Source organism: Onychostoma macrolepis, chromosome 12 (genome assembly GCF_012432095.1).
Source record: "Onychostoma macrolepis isolate SWU-2019 chromosome 12, ASM1243209v1, whole genome shotgun sequence".
Taxonomy (NCBI): domain Eukaryota; kingdom Metazoa; phylum Chordata; class Actinopteri; order Cypriniformes; family Cyprinidae; genus Onychostoma; species Onychostoma macrolepis.
This window is the reverse complement of record NC_081166.1, coordinates 10989638-11013187: the sequence shown is the minus strand read 5'-3', so window position 1 is coordinate 11013187 and position 23550 is coordinate 10989638. Positions and strand designations below refer to the sequence as shown.

At 36.9% G+C, this 23550-nt stretch overlaps 1 protein-coding gene across 22 annotated transcripts in view; it reads left to right on the top strand.

Annotated features, from left to right (window-relative positions):
* ablim1b (actin binding LIM protein 1b) overlaps positions 1 to 23550 on the top strand; it is an 82042-nt gene that overhangs the window by 55833 nt on the left and 2659 nt on the right. For 4 of the 22 annotated variants that reach the window (XM_058794277.1, XM_058794267.1, XM_058794265.1 and 1 more), the window contains 20 exons: positions 5220 to 5307; positions 5853 to 5911; positions 6207 to 6329; positions 6738 to 6782; positions 8355 to 8432; positions 8925 to 9083; positions 11294 to 11338; positions 11872 to 11910; positions 13060 to 13095; positions 13456 to 13585; positions 13820 to 13906; positions 14239 to 14253; positions 15530 to 15622; positions 15934 to 15981; positions 19123 to 19269; positions 19712 to 19797; positions 20106 to 20229; positions 20319 to 20377; positions 21389 to 21449; positions 21562 to 21959. In XM_058794277.1, the coding sequence (XP_058650260.1) occupies positions 5220 to 5307; positions 5853 to 5911; positions 6207 to 6329; positions 6738 to 6782; positions 8355 to 8432; positions 8925 to 9083; positions 11294 to 11338; positions 11872 to 11910; positions 13060 to 13095; positions 13456 to 13585; positions 13820 to 13906; positions 14239 to 14253; positions 15530 to 15622; positions 15934 to 15981; positions 19123 to 19269; positions 19712 to 19797; positions 20106 to 20229; positions 20319 to 20377; positions 21389 to 21449; positions 21562 to 21581 (1542 nt within the window). In that variant the 3' untranslated portion in view covers positions 21582 to 21959. Of the gene's footprint in view, positions 1 to 5219; positions 5308 to 5852; positions 5912 to 6206; positions 6330 to 6737; positions 6783 to 8354; positions 8433 to 8924; positions 9084 to 11293; positions 11339 to 11871; positions 11911 to 13059; positions 13096 to 13455; positions 13586 to 13819; positions 13907 to 14238; positions 14254 to 15529; positions 15623 to 15933; positions 15982 to 19122; positions 19270 to 19711; positions 19798 to 20105; positions 20230 to 20318; positions 20378 to 21388; positions 21450 to 21561; positions 22012 to 23550 lie in introns of those variants that run through there. The other 18 variants (XM_058794259.1, XM_058794262.1, XM_058794263.1 and 15 more) reach the window with 18 other exon arrangements.

Here is a 23550-nt window from a genome sequence, read left to right as displayed (position 1 = left end):
ATACAATAATATACACATACAGACTATATAGAGCCATCAAATGAATAGATAGGTAGTAATTTGGTAAGAAACTGATTGAACAAAATATCTTATCCTGACAAATTTGAGCACAGTTTGAAACATTGTTGAGTTTTCTTCTGATGAGTCTGTTTTCTCAGAAGAAAAATCTGTGAAGCAGGAGACCTAATTTGCTCTCAGTTTAGTCCCATTGCTTTCTAGAAGACACATTTGAGATATCCCTGAGATCTCTATTGTGAGTTTTCCTGCCTTACGGATATTAAAAATGTTCTCTTGTGGATTTTCAGTGTTTTATAGTCATGTCAGTATTGTGTCAGAATTCCAGATTCTTGCACTTCCGCTCCCACTAAACATCTGGATCCCCTAAGAGTGGAGTCGTTTGTCTGACCCATGTCCACATACGCATCTCAACATCCAACAACATGGCTGAACTTACATCATTGCTCCATCCATCAAACATTTTAGAACTGACACCGGCCCAATGGGAATAGAGCAAAGCAGCGCCTTTGGGTGGATTCCAAGGTCCCGCCTAGCTATTGTACACGGGACGGCCCCTTTGAGGCCGGGCCCCTCTGATAGGGTGGGAGAGCAGTGAGATAGAGAGGGGGGAATTTAGGAAAATTCTCAAGAAAAGTCAAAGGGAAAACGTGCGGGGCTGAAGGGGAATATAGGAGTCCTGTCGAACAAGAGAGTGCAAGTGACGAAAGTGATTTAACTGCAAAGTCGCAGGGCTGGGGTGCCACACGAGCAGCCTGCCAGAGGTAATGTTTCTAATAGTTTCAACAGAGGTGGTTTCTCATTTTTTTATTTTAAAGCACTAAACAAACATTTTTGCAGTTATGTCACTATGTGTGTTCTGGTCAGTTTTAGGAGCAGCTTGTAATATAAGCATGTGAATGGTGTTTATCAACAGAATGTAAATACTTCAGAGCTTTTTCTTTGCTGTTTGAGTGATCATGGTCAAGCTTTGTCATCCTGATTATGCTGGCCTGTCAACAGTCTATTAGTTACCGGTTCTCATCAGTGCTTTCTCATACACAGTCTGTTTGCACTTATACACTCAAGTAGACTAGTTGTGTTTATGGGGATCTATGCAGCCACAGATGGTGGAAAGGAAGTGCGCTGGAATCTTATGCATGTGTGAGCGCAGAAGATCAAAACCAGCTCTCTGTCTATATAAATCCTAGCAGATATGTGTAGAATCTCAATGTAATGTTGAGAGCAACAGATGCCGCCAGTCTGCAGATGGCATTGCGCCCGTGCCAAGGAGGCCATTCAGATTTGATGAGGGATGAATAGTGCTTATAAACATTGTTGTGGAAGTCTTATTTTAGGTTTGGTTAGGCCTAGAATTAAGACTTTGCAGTTAGCAGTTTGTTTTCTGTGTGCTATTAAACATTTATGTTGGGTACAGATGCTCACACATGCTGTTTTGTTCTGAGTAAGCTTGATTACTCTGGGCTGTCAGCTTCTATATGTCAACCGTGGATAAGTTATTTAACTGCAATGAAGTTTTACTCTCATTAAACCTCTCCAATAAGTGTCTAATGAGGCTATCCAGAAATGACAAGTCTGCTGCACCAGCTGGCCCTGCATTATCTCACCACACACTCATGCATATCCAGAGTATACCAGACACCCGGAAGCAAATTGCTCAGAGGTTGCTCTTTTGAAGGTCACAAGACCTACTGGAGTTGCATTTAATATCAGTAACTGTATCTTACATATTCCCCTCTAAATCTTTTCTTGAAGAATGCAAATGAGAAAATAGATGACAGAGTATGACTACAGAGCTATAAAATTTATATGGATGGCATAGCTCACATAATTTGGCTTCAGAAGAAATGTATGACTTTTGAGTGCAGACTTTTAAACATTCAAAAGTTTGGGGTCAGTAAAAAAATGTTTGGTAACACTTTATTATAGGGACCAATTTTCACTATTAACTACTTGCCTATTATTAACATATTGGCTGTTTATTAGTGCTTATAAAGAATTTATTCTTCTTACACTGAAGACTGGAGTAATGGCTGCTGAAAATTCAGCTTTGTTCTTACAGGAGTAATAAAATCCATATAATAAAATAGAACATTTAAAATTGTAATTATATTTTGTAATATTACTGTTTATACTGTACTTTTGAAATGCAGCCTTGGTGAGCATAAAATAATTATTTTAACTATCTTACCAACCTGAAAACAAGCTTCTAGAGGAACATGAGATTACAATGGTATAGGGAATTATCAATCTACCAAGATTATCAATATTGCTGATTACTGATTATCTAGGACCAGTAATTATTATATTAAATACAACTTTTTGTGTTTTTTACTTTTCTTTTGGACGTATTCTTTATTTTAATACTTTGTGACTGTTGGGTTTTGTTCACATGGTTTGTTTGTTTTCTGTTTGCTGTAATACTGTCCACTGTCTCAGCAAACAGCACCTTGTCAGATTCACTTGTCTGGCTCTTTCCTCAGCGGGCAGGTTTGTGGAGTGGAGTGTTTAAGTTTAGCTAGGAGAGAAGATATACACAACAATACATACTGCGAGTCAGGCAATACAAAACGGGGTTATGTTACTGACTACAGATGAAAATGACTCCTACTGGCATTCATACACACTGTAAATGTTAGCACCCTTAAAATATTCAATAAAGTAAAATTTATACCAGTAAAAATATTCAATAAAGTTTGATTTTAGTGGTCAATGATGGATAAACAACTTAGTAGGGTTAGCTGCACATTAACATCATGATGTTATGCATGGGACCAGCGTCCAAAATAATAGTCATCTATCCAAGTACATTCTGTTTTTTTTTTTTCTCTTACATTTTTTTGTTTCCCAGTCGTCATTAGCGCTCGCTGTTTTCTCTTCATCCCGGTCTCCCTCCCTCTCTCTGGCTCTGTCTTCTGTCCACACCCCTCCATCTGGGCTGAAGCAGAGGCGTGGACTGTTCTTGGCTCTTTTCTTCAGAGTTCACTGCTCTATGTTTTCTGTGTTTGCTTCTTGTGATGCAATAGGAAATGACTGCTGGCCGTCTGTCTCAGACAGAGTGCTACACAGAGAGGTAGAACATGCTGTCACTCTGGTTTGTTTACTGGAAAACTGTTACATGGCCTTGTTGCCATGGCAAGGAGGCCCGGGAGCCAAGGGGTCACATCTGTGTGAAATCATGCGTTTCAGCTGCATTGCCTCATAGTTCAAGACAGCAGAGGACCATGGGATGTTTCCCCTGAAGTGGAGCCAAATGGGCAACTCCCTCCTCAACAATCCAGCTCCAGCTGATAGAGGAACAACAAAACAATTGAATTGTGGGCCTGTATGAGAAACGAGAGAGATAAACAAAGCTTTAGGTTTTCTGGTGCAGTACAGCAAAAGAGCACTTTTATTTATTTTATTTTATTTTATTTTTTGGAACAATTCACTCATTCCAAACCTTTCTGAATAAAATTTTAAAATAAAATAAAATTGTAAAAAAATTTTTTTAGTTATTGTCTTACCAATCTTACCATAACTTCGGTAACATGGTTGAAATTCAAACTAAATATTATTTGAGTTGTTTTATTATCTGTTTTTCCATAGTTTGGTACGTCTAAATATAGCTGATTTCCATTAAACACAGAAGGGGATATTTTAAAGAATATTCTGGCTACTCTTTGTTGAGCTCCAAAATGCACTATACAAATATTATAAAAGTAGTGCTATATTCCTATTTTTCTGCAGCCAATTAATATCTTGATTTAAAATATGAGATGTCAGATGTCAAAAGAGTCGGTATGACTTTTGTAGTTCATTTCAGATCTTGGAAAATGGAAAAGGAAAATGATCAATAAGTGACAAAGTTCAGTCGGTTTTTCATGCAAAACTGAAGTATGGGCTACTTTTATGATACTGTTTTTTTTTTTTTGTCGTTTTAGCTGCTCCAGCCCTTATTCACTTTCATTAGATTAAAAAGAAAGTTTAGAATATTCCAAAAAAAATTTTTTTTTTTTGTTCCACAGAACATTTTTTGGGTGAACTGTGCTTTTAAGAAGTAATAAAAACAATACGGAAGGAGAGAAAAATGAAGAGATAAAGGGTACCAATCAAAAAGAAGAAAATGGGAAGTAAGACAAAGTGTTGCCTCAAGAAGAAGAGTTTTAAAGGAGAGAGATGTCAGAACTGCAGGGCTCATCAGTATTCCCAGAGCTAACTGAAAGCAGCAAAATGATGAAACAGTACTGCAGATGACTTACAGCTGTGGGCTTCATGACCTAGAGTGATGATACATACAGTACATACGCAACCAAATGAATATTATGTGGAATGTACTGCACCTCTAGCTATGACAGGTATGCTACACTAACGTTCAAAAGTTTGCTGTCAGTAAGATGTTTTTGAAAGAAGTCTCTTATGCTCACCAAGGCTGCATTTATTTGATCAAAAACAGGAGTATTATGAAACATTGTTACAACTATAGTGTAACAATATCTACATCTGAAACCCCAATATCTTTGCCTCCATGTGATCATGTCCCTGTGATAAACTTTAGATTTTTCTGCTTGTGGTTGAGAATGACCTCCGAAGCTTAAAAAGACTGACAGACTGCAGTGTTTCTCAGGCTTGCAGCTCCCTGGTGAACCTCCCAGCTCTCAAATATCAGCATTCCAGCCCATAGCTGTAGCTGGTGGACCGTGTTTAGCACACGTGATTCTGACATGTAGAGCTGGGTGATGCAGGTTCACTTCCAGTTCGCAACATTATATAGCTGCCTAAAACTATTAAATAAGATCTGTATGTTGATGTTAAGTGTGTATATGCGCATGTGCTTTGTTCCCCTGACCTGGAAGCATCCGGAGGTCAAGAGGCTATTTTTGTGTGGTGGGGTAAGGTAATACAGGATAGTGTGCTGTGCAAACAGTGACTCTGCAGATCTTAACAGAGGTTCATTCACGATTATGAAGTGATGAGAGCAAAATACAAAGAATGAAGGAAAGAGGAGAGAAAGAGCCTTTTATTTAGAAGAAGTGAAGTGCAATGAAGTGTCAACACACCTGCTTTATACCCCAGACTTTTACGCTTTGTCACAGATGTTAAGGAATTTCAGTCTGTTTTGTCCAGTGTTTATATTAGTTTGTCCAGTGTCTCCCTGGGATGTTTTTTCTTGTGTTTCTTATGAATTATGTTGACCACTGAATGTTGACCTTTGCCCCTGACAGGCAGGAGATAAGCACTACCATCCAAGCTGTGCACGATGCAGCCGATGCAATCAAATGTTCACGGAGGGAGAGGAAATGTACTTACAGGGTGAGCACAACACTTTAATGCTACCTTTAATACAGAGGATTGAAGCATTGCTCTTACTTTCCAAAATAAGGCAACAAAATTACACGTGAAACTTTTGAAACTAACTAGTTGACTTGTCTAAATATAGGTTTCTAATTTTAGAAATCAGATGAAATAATAGATCAAATAAAATAAAATTGAACAATAGTTATTGATAAATTTATACTTCCCATGAATTAAAATATTTGTTTGGTCATTTTTCTTTTGATAACTTTGGTAACAGGGTTGAAGTTCAAACTACATGTTATTTAAGCTGTTAACGGGTTTAAATGTTTTATTTTCTGTGTGTTATTCATGGATATTGCGATTTTTTGTAACCATGTTACTATAGTTTGGGACATGTCTAAATACAGGTGGTTTCATTGTTTTAGCAAAATAATAAAATAAAATAAAAAGTAGTAGTTTTTGAAATAAATGTTGTAAAAGACCACGTGGTAAAAGAATTCTGATATACCCACCCATATTTTATCTTAATTTCTCTCTTTCTCTCTCTCTCTCTCTCTCAGGTTCTACAGTATGGCATCCAGACTGTAAGAACAACAGTAGAGTGGAAGAGAAGTACAGAGTGAGTATTTATCTAAACACTTACTGCCAGCCAGTCAGTCGCTTAATCAGCCCTGTCTCTCTGTCTGAAAGAGAAAACTTTGCTGAGTTCCTTCCTCATAGTATACCCAGAAACAACAGTCTACAAAACCTTGGGAGATGTTTAAAATGCTCACATTCTTCAAAGCGCTTTTTAAAACCTCCCTCAGTGGCTCCTAAGTTAAAATTAGGTCTCAGGTGCTCTAGCTGAAAAGAGAATGTATGTGTGTGTTTGTCAGTGAGTATTTTGTCCATTCTGTTGTGATTCTCCTCCTTAGGCTGCTTGGCAACATCCTAAAGGAAAACCCAGTCCGTTTGATATCTTTTACCCCCAGTCTCAGATTCAGAGCCGGGGCCCAGGTGGCTCTGGGCTGGGCCGGCGTCCTCTGGGCAGTCGTGAGGTTTGCAGTCTTCTGCTCTGCACTCCCTCCAAACTGCAATGCTTCCGGCTAACTCAACTTTCTCAGAGAGTCCTGCTTTACTTCGAAGCAAGACTGAACTGCTGTGTGTTTTTTTTTTTTAGCTTCATATTAGTTAACTTATATCCCCCACAGCAAGATTGAATATGCTTGCTCTCTCCTCCTGCAAGTTAGGTCATAATCCCCATAGAAATGTTTCTAAATTCACAAAAAAAATAACCTTTTGTCCCACAAAATCAGGATCTGCCTGCATGCATAAGATAGCAAGCAAGGCTGCGAGTAGGTTACTATGGATGTAGTGCTTGAGTTAGATGACCGCTGGCTAAGGTGGATGATTCAAGTGTTTTGTTGAGTGCGATGTCATATCCTGTGATGCCTTTTCCTTCACAGCCCCTTCCACCCTCAGTAACATCTCTGCACCAATCAGAAAGGCAGGTACTGTATTCTGCTTCTGGCAGCAGATTGAGGAACCCTGAGTGTGTTTTGCGACTCTTGCCTTTGCAGTCACCCACCAGCAGAGGGCTTTCCCCCCTCGCCAACTTCCCCATAACAGCCTGTGTGTGAACCATTACGCTTTTCACTGCTGCAGGCATGTGGCTCAAGCCCTTCCAGCGCTCCATTCACCATTACAGGAATGACGGCTCTTTGACTCTTCATGCAGAACCATCTCAGATATGAGCTCACCATGTAGCTAACAGAAATGGCCTCTCATACAGAATATTCTTAAAGTCGTGCAATTCGGGGTTTTTGGTGACGTTTGACCAAGAGTCATATTTGAGGGATTGGCTGCACTGGCTGCATATTGTATGATATGAAAGAGAATGCATCTTAGGAAGGCTTGCATTGGAGTATTAGGCAATAGTAGCTGGAAATCCTGTGGCTTTCTAATTTGTGTTGAATGAAAGCCTAAGAATATGCCTCCTTCACCCCAAAATTTAAATTTTGTCATCATTTACTCTCGTCATGCATCCTCATGTCTTTAAAACCTGTATGACTTCCCTTATGAAAAAGTGTGCTTAGTTAGGCTGAATATGCATTTGTAGTGTACTTCAAATCCTAAAAGTGCATTTTTTAAGTTTTACTTTAAAGTACATTTTTAAATCATTACCTTTTTATAATCTTTTATCTGGCTTTAAAAAGTACACTTGATATTACATTTAAAGTTAATATATTTTAAATGTACTGAATTGCAAATTCATCATTACAAATTTGTAATAACAAATATATATATAAATACGCAACGTAATGATATGAGTTTAGCAATAATGTGTGTTGCACTCTTAAAAATAAAGGTGCGTCAAAAGGTTCTTCTAGCGATGCCATAGAAGAACCATTTTTGGTTCCACAAAGAACCATTCAGTCAAAGGTTCTTTAAAGAACCATCTCCATCATTTTGTGAAACAGAAAGGTTCTTCAGATGTTAAAGGTTCTTTATGGAACCATTTAGACAAAAAGGTTAATCTATGGCATCGTGAAGCACCTTTATTTTTAAGAGTGTAGTAAATTCAGAAGTACTTTTTAAATATTCAAGAAACTATGTAAGAAATTAGAAGTAATTATGAAATTACATGTAAAGATAAGTACATTTAAACTATAATTAAGCATCCAAAAACATTCAAACATTCAAATAACAGCTTAAATTTCAGTATGTTCAGCAAAAAACAACAACTATTGTATGGCTTTGGAAGACTTCAGTGTAGTGCATGATTTACTTAATGATGCGTTTATTGTCCTCTTTTGTAGCTTGAAAGGCCCAGTTTCCATTCACTTCCATTTTATGAAAAAGAGCAGCGTGGACATTCTTTAAACCTTCTCCTTTTCTGTTCCTTTGAAAAACAAAAGTCATATTGATTTGAAATGACATGAGAATAAGTAACTGTTGACAAAAGTTCATTTTTAGCTCAGCTACCCCCTTAAGCTTCCCACTGGCATCTGTGAGTGTGTTTAGAAATATGTGCGCGCATTATTTTCAGCTTATTGCTAACACAACATCTCATTCTCCCGCAGCCCACAAGGTCATCGTCTGAGAGTATCTGTTCGAGACCTGGCTCGAGCATCCCTGGATCTCCAGGTCATACCATCTATGTGAGTCCCACTCATCGGCGCCCCCAATCGTTTCCCGAGTCTGTCAGATATCACCACTCAGTCCACAATGGATTCTGATGCTGGTACACTCCAGGGTCAATGTAAAAAAACCTGCAGGAAAAGCACAGGAGTTTGCTTCACCTTCTCTCCACTCTTTGCCTTCGCCTTGTATTTGATATCTGTAGCATCATTTCAGCATGTAACCGAATTTAGAGAATCATTTACAATAACACTGTTAAGCAAATGTTAAGCCAGGTAGTTTTTCTCATAAGCATGCCTCCAAAAACAATCGTTCATCTTTCCAAATAAGTGTATGTTCACCCTGTGTAATGACCTTTGTCACAGCTGTAGCTTTGGTCGTATGTGATGTGGATGACCTTTGACCTGTGCCCTGACCTCTTCCTCATCAACACCTTTTCTCCCTGTGTTTCTCCACTTATGTGTCCCCTCCCTCCTTCCTCCTTCCTGTCCCTCATCCTCTCCTTCCTCCAGGCAAAAGTAGACAATGAGATTATTGATTACAAGGACCTAGCAGCCATCCCCAGAGTCAAGGCCATTTATGATATAGAGCGTCCAGACATGATATCCTATGAGTCTCTCCATTCCACCTCCTCCACCCTGGAAAGACAAGGAAGGCACAGTCCTGGAGAGGTAACCCGAATTGTAAACTTTCTAATAAACAAACAATGTGCTATTATGACCTATTATGATATATATAGCCACTGTATGGCTGTGTAGGCATTATGATGTCGCAGATTTATGCTTATATATTTATTTATTCTCATTTTTTGGACTGGGTGTGGCTTTCATAAAAAGCAAACTTTAGCTCTTTTACCTCAAATCAGACAGTGCACCTGCCTACAATTATGTGAACAGCCATACACTATACATTTAACATCCTTGCACGCCAATTTGGAGATCTAGACAGTCTAGTCTAGTGGTTCTAAACCTTTTTAACTCTAGGGTCTCCACTGCCCAACACAATATTTGAAGGCCCAATTCATATACACTAAGCCATATTTAGTATTTCAATAGTAATAAGTAAAACTTATTGTTTTTATTGATATATTAAATTAATGTTTTAAATAAACACATCAGATTAATTAACCATAATTCATTTTGTGATTCCATAAGTTATGTTCTTAAATAACAAGTTATTGTTATAAACAATAAAACACTGGTCTAGTCTCCATTATCAAACCAGCACATGGGTTTTGGCCACCTAGTTGCTACCAGACTACCCCTATATAACAGATCCAACCCTGCCAATGCTCCATCTTTGTGATAATACCATCCCATCCCCAGGACTGTACTCTGTCACAGTAACCATAATAGCTCTCTGACCCCATGATCCCATTAGTGTTCCAAAAAACACTATTGGTTGAGGCTCTCAGGCCGCAGACAGAGCAGATGTGAGCAAGTGCGTGTATTTGCTCATTTCTCTGTATGTGATCATGTACATTGCATGTATTCCTGTCAACATGTTAGCTGTATTTCTATGCATGAAAAGAATGTATGAGAAATGTGTTTTTATTCACTGTGACTGCTCTTTGGTTCCCTTTGTCTATTAAACATTGTTCTGCTGTACCTGAAAACACCTGTGCGCCTTCTCTGTGTAGAGACAGCAGTGTCACAGCGCCACCTGGTGACTAGAATCAAAATCTCAGACAATCTGCAGTGATGGAGATGCGTGTTAAAGGGATATTCCCGGGTTTTTCATCTGCATCTGTGGTTGATTGCAAAAGGCAATAATTTAGACTTGTCCTTGACTGTGTATAAACAAACAGAAAATTTATTTACAATTACACACTTACAATTGAAGTCTATCAAGCAATGGTCCGGGGGGATATAAATAGAAATGTGAAGCTCACATTTTTGTTTGCACTTACGTTGATTATTGAGTAGAAATGTGTTTTTTTGTGTGTGTGTGTGTGCTATAAAGTTGTCTAAATCATCAGGAGGGACTACTTTTTAAATGTAGGAAACTTTGGTTATGCATTACCAACATATTGAAATAAAAAAAAAAAATTACAGCAGTTACATTATACCGTATGTTATACCATTTCATTGGTAATGTTCCTGAAAGAATTTCATTTTTAATGTTCTTCAAAGAAATTTCTCACAAGGGCTACAATGATTTGATCATAAAATCATTAAAAGTAGCAATATTGTGAAATATTATAGCATTTTCAATTAACTGCTTTCTGTTATAATATAATAATATATTTTTATAATATATTTTAAAATAATAAATGTAAAATTTCCAACAGCCATTACTCCGGTAGAAGTCATTTTTTTGTTATTATCAATTAGGAAACAGTTGTGCTTCTTAATATTTTTGTGGCAGCTGTGATAATTTTTTTTTAATGATTCTTTAATGAAATGAAAAAGAACACCATTTATTTGAATGTTTTTTGATCAATATAATGCATCCCTGCTAAACAAAAATATTAATTTCTTTTTTTTTTAAATACAAAAATAAATACTTTTTAATTTTATTTGAATGATGTATAGATATTTCCATTGGAAAACAAGACCAAAATACTGATTAAGCAAAAGTATATGGGTTTACTTTTTTAGCCATTCATGACATGATTTTATGATGTTATAGCAGATATAACTGCACAGACAGGGTCTATAAGAGATTTTATCACACCAGTTTTATGTCAACACTTGAAGTTATACTTTTGAAAGAGAGTAGTAACCAAATAGACTTCTATTGTAAGTGTATTACAGTTAACAGAATTATTGTCTGTTCTAATCAAGTTGAAAATGACCAAGAATATTCCTTTAATGCATATCATATTATTGAGTCACCGACAAGTTCATAACCAGAACTCAACCCCTTTCCTCCCCTACAGCCTGTCAAAGCCTCAGGTGGCAGCCCTCCCAGAGGCAGAGCCACAGTAAGTGTAAGCAGGATAGAAATAAGGCTGCTGACATAACCAATTAGTTTGTGGATCACCACCCAAACTAATAAGAACACAACTAACATATTCATTTACAAAAACTTACCTAATCAAATAAGCATGAACATCTAATGCCTCTTAAACCTAGTTTCTCTCATCTCATTGGCTGCTATCTGAACTCTCATCTGAATAGCCACTCTGTAAGTACTTTATATTAGTTTGCTAGTGGTAGTAACTTTAAGTGTGAACTCAAGAACCCAGTGGAAAACTGAAGAATCTTTCAAGCTTCTACATGTGCCATGGCAATGGTGTAGATTCATTGTCACATCTTTAGCATAACATGAGACAGCATCTAACATTCAAAACGAACACTGCAAGCGCTTTTTTGCGATTCTTCTTTCACTTTCATTACATTCATTTAATTTAAAACATCATCCAATGCATGTTGGGTCACAGAAAACACAGCTGTTTCGATGACGCATAACATAATGTTATTTTTAGTGATTTTAATTCTGTGTCCACATTCCCAGACCCTGCCACAAGACCCCTTCTCACTGTCCGCAGAAACAGTAAGTTATCAGTGACCTCCCTCTGAACCCTGCCACAGTTTTCTCTCTCTTAAATGTGCTCATCATGAAGATGGCACTAAGCTTCAGCTGACTCTTGAGCACTGGAAGAAGTCCTCTGTTTAATTAATGGCAAATACTCAAAAGTGTCATGCTGGAGTGTGTGCATGTTTGTAATGTCTGTCTGTCTGTCTGTCTTTGTCCCGGCTACAGCTGAGTGAATCTCACAAACACACAAAACTAAGCTTAAGATTGTTTTATTTAATTATTATTTTTTTAATTCAAAAGTTTGGGGTCAGAAAAAAAAAATCATTTTACTTTTATACAGCAAGGATGCATTAAATTGATCAAGAGTTACAGGCTTTTACATTGTTACAAAAAAATATTTCAAATAAATGCTGTCCTTTTGAACTTTCTATTCATTAAAGTTAAAAAATTAATTAAAAAATATTTAACTTTTTACAGCACTTCAGCACTAAACCATATTAGAATGATTTCTGAAGGATCATGTGACACTGAAGATTGGAGTAATCGCTGCTGAAAATTCAGCATTGCATCACAGGAATAAATCTATTAAAATAGAAAATTCAATTGTAATAAAATTTTTCGATATTACTGTTTTTATTGTACTTTTTTTGGACTTTTTTCCCTGAAACATAAAATAAATCTTATTTTGTTCTTTTAACATTAAGTTGAACATTTTTGTGATATTCACTCGTCAAACAACTTGCCTAATATACAAAGCCACACATTCCTGGGACTTAAAAACATATGGCTGCTGAAAATTCAGCATTGCGTCACAGGAATAAATCTATTAAAATGGAAAATGGTGATTTTAAATTGTAATAAAATTTTTCGATATTACTGATGTTATTGTACTTTTGGTCAAATAAATGCAAACTTTTTTCCCCCCAGAAACATTACAAAAATCTTATTTTGTGCTTTTAACATTAAAGTGAACATTTTTGTGATATTCACTCATCAAACAACTTGCCTTAATATACAAAACAGTGGCATGATTTAACTTCCTTTTCCTAATCATATTATTTGCTGTTCTAACCAGCTCTATCGCATACGGTCTCCTCTCTATCTTTTAGTACTGATTCTGATCCATACTTACATAGAACTTTTTTTATTCCTGTTCTGTTTCAGTCTCCAAGGACACTGTCTCCCACCCCATCTGCTGAGGTTAGAGGCTGTTTACAATGCTTAGTCTTCTTTTTAGAGCCAATAGTTCATGTACTGAAAAGATAGTCCTCCTCCCAAAAATGAAAATTCTGTCATGATTTAGCAACCTCATTCTTTCTTCTGTGGAACACAAAGATATTTTGAGGAATGTTGGTAACCAAACAGTTTCAGTTGAGTTCCATAAGTTGGTCTAAAATTATAATGGAGACTAAAACTCTCTCCATTATTCAAAATATCGTAAAAATCGAGTAAATAACAGAATTTTCATTTCTGGGTGGACTGTCCCTTTAATGCATTTAGTAATGTGAATGTGTTTTGAACCTTCCCATATGTGATGTTATGTGTGCATGTGTATGATAGGGTTGTTATGACGTGAGGGAGCGGATCATGCAGAGATCCACCAGTCAGGGCTCCATCGGCTCTCCGGTCTACCACCGCCATAACTACATACCCCCTCTGTCCAAGTCGCCCCAGCACTTCCACAGACCAGGTGAGTCAAATGAAATGATCCAAATCCTCCTTCCATAGGATTCCAGTGGAGTGTATGGATGCGCAAGATCTCCTTGCAACATTTTGGCCATTTTCACGTTGCCTTTTCTTGCTTTCCGTTTCCTCCTGAGCTTGTAACCTGCCTCCCTCCTCTGCTCACGTGTGCTCCTTCCATCCTCTTTTTTCCTTCATCCTCCTCCTCTGTTCCTCTTCCTCTTCTCTGAGCGGCCGGCAGGAATGCTGAAGCTCTGCTCCTCTTTGCGCTCCAGCGACACGCGCCCTACCTCCCCTTTCCGACATCACTTCCTCCCCCATAACAAAGGTAAGGCCTCTCCACTCCCTGTTGCCCAACCTCTTCGCCTCATTCTCAGTGTCAATATCGTTCTGTAGATGCAAATCCACCCTCCTCCTCTGATTCAGGCCTGCTGAAATGTCTTGACTGTGACTTTTTAGCTTGTAAAGCTGTGCTTTTGGCGCCTCTGTTTGAAAAATTCACACAAGTCCTGGAGTTGAAACGCTTGAATGGCACTCTTATGAGGTCAAGGGCTGCGTTTGATCTGTAAATCCAACTGAAGCACATCTAATGCAAGTTGCTAATGCATAGTTTACTAATCACATGCTCATGTGTGTAATGTCCTTCTGTCCTCTCCACAGATTCTTTCTGCATAGGTATGTCTTGGCTTCGTGGCAGTTGTTGACTCTGTGTAGAGCAATTTGGTGCCTGTGGCAGTTCAGAAGCATGCTGCTCCTGTGTTTTGACCATTCAGAATTTGGTTTATTTGACAGTTAATTAACCAACAAGTTATATGACAGTCCATTAACCAACTTTTAACCAAGTCACTGTGACATTACTAATACTCTTATACTAATAACTCTGTTCCAAAACATAGTGAGCTGCCTTGCTGTTTACTGCCTAGGCAGCTGCCTGCTAAGGTGGCATCCTAACTGAAATAAAACTTGTATTTTAAAACACTGCATAACCAATAATTCTGGGTATCATACATTTTCATATCTGTCTTTTATATAATTTTTGACAATCAAGCATATCCCCCAAATAATAATAATAATGTTTTTCATTATTATTATTATTATTTGCATTATATAGTTATTGTACAATTGCTATTATTTGGGGGATAGACTTGATTGGCATGAAAATAGACAACTGAAAATCGTAAAACTGTAAAGAAATTTAATAATTATTTAATATTTAAATAAGCATAAAAATACAAAGCACATAGTATTGCATAAAATAATCCAATTTGAATTACTATTTTTATCAAATCTTCTTAGTATTTTTTATTTAATTAAATTTTTTTAAAGTAAAGTAAAAATCTTTAAAGTCAGCATTTCTCAATTTTTCCACCTTTATGGATTAATGGAGATCTTTTCAGTGTATGCTGGGATTTCTCTCTCCATTAGGGGTGTGTGCAATGCTTCCAAACAGAGAATATTTTAGGAGACAACATAGATGCTTTTGTAACAGCAGGGGAGCGCATGTGATGCCTTGAAATGCTGTCTATGTAGGCAGCCCACTAGTTTTTGGAACATGTACATGTTGCATGCTTACATTTGTTTCCTCACAGGCAAAAAGTAACCTTTTAAAGGATATTTAGTCATATTTCCATCAGACACATAGGCTTTCCAACGATGTGAATTTTACATATATCTTTTATTGTGGTGGTGAATGTTACCGTGTTCGTGACTGTGAAGTATTTGCATGCTGCTTTCCTGAGGCATTCCTCTTTTTCCAATCTTTGTGGGGCCGACCCACACAGTCCAGTCCGTCTCTCTGTCACCTCTCTGTTGAAGGCCTTTTCTGTTCATCCATCTTTCCGTCAGTGAAGATTTATTCCAGCATTATTCTCTCTTTCTTTCCTCCTTTTATTCTTTCTTTCTTTTTATGTTTGTTTCTTTCACCCGCTTATTCTGCTCTTCTTGTTTGGAGGCACTGAGCCATCCAGTGGCCGGAGTTCTCCCCTTTCCTCTCGGCCGGCCACCCCGACCCTCTCTCTGACCCCTAAACATTTCCACGTCCCAGGTAGGAGCTGGAGCATCATCTCCCTGTTTTTCTTCTCTAGAGAGTTTTTCTGCTCTGTCTCTCTCCCTCCATTCTTTCATTTTAATCCCCTCTATAATGCATCTATGCTTTTTCTTATTTATTGTTTTGATGGTAGATTTTGTTTTCCTCTTATGCCGAGTACATATACTGTCACAAATAGTTCAGAAATTTTGGTCATCCTGTATATGCATCGCATTTCCCCAAATCATGATCATATCTGATACGATTTGTAACTTAGGTGGTATTAAAAATGTGTTGTTAAAACTAGATCTTTATTTTCTAATTCACAGACCAAGGCATTAACATGTATAGAAAACCACCAATCTACAAACAGCATGGTATGGTTGCTTCAAATTTAAGCTTATTCTATCTATCTATCTGTCTATCTATCTATCTATCTATCTATCTATCTATCTATCCATCTATCCATCTATCTATCCATCTATCCATCTATCCATCTATCTATCTATCTATCTATCTATCTATCTATCTATCCATCTATCCATCTATCCATCTATCTATCTATCTATCTATCTATCTATCTATCTATCTATCTATCTATCTATCTATCTATCTATCTATCTATCTATTCATCTCTCCATCTATCTATCTATCTATCTATCTATCTATCTATCTATCTTACACGCCAAAAAAAGTTTTTTGGTGCCTGTCATTATGGTTTGTGCGCAAGCATGATTTGTGACAATTATTTTTATTATTTATATTTATATGTTTGTTTATGTGTGTTGATTCCATCCATCCATTAATTTGTGATTATGATGCTATGATCACATCCTATGTTCACATGTAAGTACCATTTGACATCATAAACTTTCCTCATCTTTGAGACTCTTTCTATTTCTTTAATCGCTTCCTCACAACCAAGAAACTAAAATCCTTACTTCTTTACTAATCGCCGTAAAACTTTGATTCTGCCTTCTAATTGCATGAAGTTATAGCCTGCAAGATTCAATGACACTTCAGATGACTCTGCTTTGGTCTCTATTTTGCATACTCTGCAAATCTACACATCAGGCTAGTTTCAATAAACTGAATGGCACCTTCTGAATAGTTGTGTTTACCGGTTTCAAAATATAGTTCATATATCAAAATTGTCCACTTGCTTACAGTTTTTCTCAGTCGCTTTGGTGCATTTCTCAGATCAGAAATGAAATTTTCAAAACTACTTGTTCAACCTCCACATCATCTAGTCACTTGTGCACATCATAAAAGCAGTTTCTGTCTGCAGTTTTCAGTTGCTAATATCATGTTTCTCAAAATGTATTATACAGTTCTCTGTGCTATAGTCTTACCCCTCAAAACATCTAGTCATTAGTTCATTGTAAAAGTCATTAAATGCTAAATGGTTGATCTAGTTGTCATAAACTGTCAAGCATATTTTCTACACATTTCTATTAGACTTTTTGTAAATTTGCCATGAATTGTGAAAGTGAATCTTGACTTTCACTAATGAAGAGAATATAGATCAACCCATTATAAACCGGTTCTCTGAAATAGCTCAAAGGTGCATCTCATGAATCTTCAATTGGAAAGCATATATAGACAGAGGACAACACAAGAGTTACAAATTCTGACAATGGATGAACATCCAGAAAACGATCAGGGTCAACAGCCGAGAGGAAGAAGAGGAGTAAGGATGCATGGTGGAAGGATACAGAGGCAAAACAGAGGAAGAGGCCAAGGACAGAGGCGCATATCAGATGAAATAAGGGCCACTGTTGTGGACTATGTTGTCAATCATGGCCTTACAATGGCAGAAGAGTGCAGCTAAATATTGGGAGATCGACCATATCCTCAATAATTCAAACATTTCGAAACAGTCTCTTTCAATCAATATCGCACATACAGTAATGTGTAAATTTCCACCCTATTTCTTTATATACCAAAAACAAAACCCATCAACATTTACAAAATTTACTTGTGAAAAATAAAAATACATATAAAAATTTAAAAAAAAATAAAAATAAATTCTGAAGCAATAATTACCAAAAAAAAATAAATAAAAATCATTAGTCTAGTATAATGAGGTACTGTATGTGCAGTATTGGAGTCCCACAAGACCTTTGAGTGTTGAGTTTGTATGTTCTCTCTGTGTTGATGTTGGTTTCCTCTGGGTTTCTCCCACAATCCAGAGACATACAGGACAGATGAACTGGAGACTGTAAGTGAGTGTGAATATGAATGTGTGTGATGGACTGGCCATCTGTCCAGGGGGTTTTCCTGCCTATGACCCATGAAAGGCTCCAGCCTCCTGACCCTAAATAGGACAAGTGCTAGGGAAAATGGATGGAATAAATGGATGGATGTTCAGTACTGTGAGGGTTCTAGTCCTCCCTCTCTCTGACACTCTTTTTTTCCCCCACCAATGTGTCTTCCCTGATCCATGTTTCCAAACAAAATCATTCCAAAGCCATCCAATTATCTAAAGATAACCAAAAAAGAAAGAAAGAAAGAAGACAAAGACTAAAAATAGGACATTTGACTTTGAAATTGCATTTAGTTGTGTTTGGAATAATTATTATTCAATCGCATAATAAATATTCTGCTAAGATTTTATATTTCAATATAATTCCTGCAGAAATGGACATTTGCCATCATTCTGATTTGAATGTGCTTTTACCAGTTTTGAAAGCAGTGTGTTAGCATTTGAAAAATGTGCTGAAAATTTAGTGTTTTGCAGGTTGTGGAGTATGAATGACAAAAGTGTTTGTGGATTTTGAAAAATGTCCACAATTCAATTCACTCATTGCATGCGTTTTGTCTGAAAGCAATGAAAAATGATTCACGGTTTGGTCCACATAGACTTCTGTATCGCTGAATATGTGAACAGTTTTGAAAATGTCGTTTCAGTATTGAACAATGCGCACTGTTATATTGATAACATGGCTAAGCATTTTGACTATCATGTTTGTGAACAATGACACAAGGACTTTTCATTCTGATGGCACTGATATGTTCATTGACATAAATACTTACTTTTGAGAGATGAACTAAAGATTTTGAGTAAGTTACATGCTTTTGCAGGAAATCCATTGTGGGGTGCTGTTTGTATGAATTGTTTTGAGAAATGCATATACTTCTTTGCAAATATTAAGGATGATTCGAGAAATGCATCAAAGCGACTGAGAAAAACTGCAGTATTATAAAAATCTATACATTTGCAGTAGCATGTGTGCTCTGTCCCTTTTATACCGTCCTGTACTACATGCAGTACAGGCCATTGACATTCAAAGCTTTTGATACCGTCTCTGAATACACCCTACTGGTGTTTTACTCCAAAAAAGCACAAATTAAAAATTGATCAATTGCATTATGCCTATTATGCGATTGAATATTTAACTGATTTTTTACACATAAAAATCCTGAAATGCTTTGAACTGAATGGCCAGCACTACACTTATTGCCAGCCTATGAAAGTCTGTCACTGATAGTCCAGTTCCCCCAAAATACCGATTCAGATTCAGCTGCACTGGCAGCCCAAAGCAAGTCCGCTGATGACATCATCAAATCATCCAAGTTCCCCGCTGCTCACGCCCCTCGGCCGGACGAAACCCCAAAGATCGAGACTGACTTCTGGCCGTGTCCTCCATCCCTTGCTGCTTTAGGTATGCTCCTGCTGCTGGCAGTAACCAAAAACTAATGGAAGTCATCTGTGAATTCAAACGATGCTCTGTGGATTGAAAACTCTTGGATTGCTGGTGGTAAATTTGGCGTGATGTTCCCATCTGATTGGTCCTAAAACCAGTTGTAGTGGCAGTAAACCTGAGGAAAATTTTAGGATGCTATAGATAGCTTTACAGGGAGATAGATTTGTCAATGTTAATAAATCAAATACATTTTCAGTCAAAAATGGTTTCACCACTCAATCTGATCATGTTTTTACTTTTATGATTTGTTTTTTTTAACTCATTGTCACTTTTGTTCTGAGGTTCCGTTGCAGGACACAAAGGGGTACAATGACATGACAATGTTGCAATCATCTCAATATTTTTTTTCCTATTTCTTTCTTATTTTATTTGAAAATCTTTTTTGGTCATGGATGGGCAGGCTCAGACGGGAGGAGTCGGTCACGGGACGAAGAAGAGGAAGAGCAACTCAAACGCAGACAGCTTCAGGAAGAACATCTCAGCAAGGTCAAGCGCATATTAAAGCTTATACATTGCTTGTATCCTTTTTTTTTTAGTCAAAGCAGCCATTTAAATGCATATATGTGCCAAATTGTGCTGCATTGCAGTTATTTACACATGCTGTCTGCATTGTTTTATTACCCAAATCACTAAAATAATTATGCAAACATGCCTAATTTGCATATTTGCACAGTGACTGGGGGTGTTTAGTGAATAAGGCTAATAAATGCAGGCTAAACAGCATGCTAAAGTGGAATGCATTCACCTCTATGTGTTTGTACTTTCAGTACTCACATGCTTGTGTTTACCTGCAGATCCAGTCTGGACTTGGGAAGCTCATTCTGAAGGAGGAGATGGAAAAGGAGATGAACAGAGAGAGATACATACGAAGTGTGGCCGCCCAGCGCTTTGACTCCCAATATGCTAACTGTACCACAGGTATAATGCCACATACTTTCAAAGCAACCACAACAAATGTAGCTTTATTCTGGCATTAGTACACAAAAGTATTCTGTCCTCTGCTATAGACTCCCAAACCGTAAAAACATCATCTCTGCCTGGATATGGACGGAATGGCCTCCATCGGGTAAGCCTATATTTACAGCAGCCATTACTCCAGTCTTCATTGTCACATGATCCTTCAGAAATCATTCTAATATGCTGATTTGGTGCTCAAGAAACATTTCTTATTATTATCAATGTTGAAAACAGTTTTCACCCCTTACTTAAAAAAAAAAAAAAAAGTTAAAAAAAACGTGATACACATGAAATTAATACTATTATTCAGCAAAGATGCATTAAATAAAAAAAAAACTGATCAAAAGTGATGGTAAAGACATGAATAATATGTCAAAAAAATCTATTTCAAATAAATTGAACTTTCTATTCATCAAAGAATGCTGAAAAACATATCACGTTTTTATGAAAAGATTAAGCAGCAAAATATGTTTTCAACATTGATAATAATAAGAACCATTATTAATTCATAAGCATCAAAAATAATTGAGCAGTTACATTTATTTATAAATATATTAAAATAAAAACTAATTATTTTAAATTGTGGTCCCACTTTATATTAGGTGGCCTTAACTACTATGTACTTATATTTAAATTAATAATTTGGTACAATGCACTTATTGTGTACATATTGTTACACTGTACTTATATTTTTAAAAATACCTTTATGTAATTACATCTATAATTAATTTCTGTAATTACATTTAGAATGACACTGTTGACCCATCCCTTACACCTTAACCAATCGCTTAAACCTACCCATACCACCAACCCTGTCCCTAACCTTACCCGTATCCCACCTCAATAGAAGCAATAGTGTTTTGCAATACAATATGACCACAATAAGTACATTGTACTTATTTTTTGATGTAAGTACATAGTAGTTAAGGCCACCTAATATAAAGTGTGACCGAAATTGTAATAGTATTTTACAATATTACCATTTTTACTGTATATTTGGTCAAATAAATGCAGTCTTGTTGAGCATAAGAGACTTCTTGAGCATGTGGAATAAATTAGGGCAGTATAACTAAACTAAAGTGCATCTTTAATGAGTTTCTTTTTTTGTCTATGCTTCCAGCCCCAGTCTACAGAACTCTCTCAGTATAACAGTTATGGGGATGTGTGTGGAGGACAAAGAGGTAAATTGCAATACGTCTAATACTGAAAATACATCCAGAAATAACCAGAAAAAAAAAAGCTATTTAATAATATAATAACATTTGGGAATTTGTCTCTTTCTGATTAACACAGATTTCAAGGTATGTGACTGACCCGCTGTATTTACTGAGCATGTGCATCAGCGCTCATGCACATATGGAAATCAAATCATGCTACATGTAACCGGAATGGCACTCATGCCCTCATTGCTATGCTTGTGTCTGAGTTTGAGCCATGGGGAAAGACAAGAGCACAGTCAAGGGTTTGATATGTTGAAAAACTCCCACCACCCCTGAGAACACATCACATGGATAGTGGCTGGATCCACTTCCCTTCTGAGAACTTGATACAGAGCAATAGCTGTTAGGAATTAGATCCAGACTATTTCCCAAGGTTCTGAATTCTTGAAAACAGTTTCTGCTTTCTTTTCTTATCATTTGCATCACGTGTATGTGTTCTGTTCTATAGCCCACCCAAGATGCCCAAGATTCCATTACAAGAATGGACAGGGGAATGTCTATGCCTAATATGTTGGAATATAAAGCAAGTATCCCAAATATTTTCAAAAAATTATGTTTCTCTTCTCTCTTCCATCTCTAAATACTCCTCTGTGTTCAATAAATAATCACCCCCTCCCAAAACCAAGATTGTTCAGTCAGGACTGTAATTTTGGCTCATCTTTACAGGCGACGGTCAGTGGGAAGAACGAGACTAGCATAACTTGAAATGATGTCATCACATGACATACTATGTTCTAGCAGTGCATAGTTTGAGATCATTCAATCATTTTGCACTCCTGGTTCTCGTTAAAGAGGCTTCATGGTTGCATATGGTAATATTTTGTGAAAGTGGTTGCTTTAGTCGCCCAGAAGCCTGATTCTCTAGGGCCGAACTTTAAATTCATGCGTCGGCCCTGGCTAATAGTTATTGGCTAGATTAAATAGATTAGAACTTAATAGGCTTTCCCAGCAATGTAAGAAACAATAACTGGCATGATTGAAGACTGTTAACTGATTGTAGAAGTGCTAGCATTAACAGCACTATTATTCCTTCCTGTAGATGCAGTTGGCAAAAACGCCCAGGCCAGCTGTAGGGGAAAACAAATCTCTGTGACCATTGTTACCCTTTCATTTCAGTGGGGAAAATAAATAGATTTACAGATTCATTATAGATATATAGATACATTTTCTTGCCAATTGAATATCAGTAGCAAGAAGGAGACTAGACTATAAGAGACGATGAAGGAATTTCATATAATATCTGCACCAAAGATTACTGTTACAAATAATAATATGCACTAATAAGACACTGACTGACTGTATGAATCTACACTGATTTAATTGAAATATTGGTCATTAGATTTTAGCTGATCCAACAGTTATATATGAATCATTTCATATCTTTTGAGCTTTCTGTTTATCAAAGAAGGCTGGGGAAAAAATCTGTATCCCAGTTTCCACAAAAATATTAAGCAGCACAACTGTTTTCAACATTAATAGTTATAAGAAATGTTTCACAAAGGCAAATACATTAGGCAAACTAGTAAAAACAGGTTTGTGGGTTTCTGCTGGTTTATCAGGTCAGCCAGTTAAAAACCTCAATACAAGCAGCCCACAGAGTTGAGAGACCAGCGAAGACCATAAAACGAGCTTAAGCTAATTTTATATTGTTTTCAGCTGCATTTCAGTGGATGTGAGACATTTTCTGACATTTACTTACTGCATTTGCTATTCACTTACTTATTTAAAATGCTCATTGTGATGTCTGTTGCTGTTACTTGTGCCAAAAACACAGAAATTTTAGTGTTTTTTGAGAATATTATTTTTTTCCCCCCATACAAATGAATATGGTTCAGGAACCAGGATTTGTTCTTCTCCATGCTAAACCACTCCCCCAGTTTATTATGTGTTGCTAACTGAATTTTGCACTTAAAGCATTGTATTACTTCTATCCAGCACTTTTTTCCTATATTGAGAAACACAGACTTTCTGCTTTGGAAATACAGTTCATGCTCACACTCTCTCACACACAAGGCTCACCTACTGTTTGTTCCTCTGCATGCTCTGACCTCCTCCTGCATAC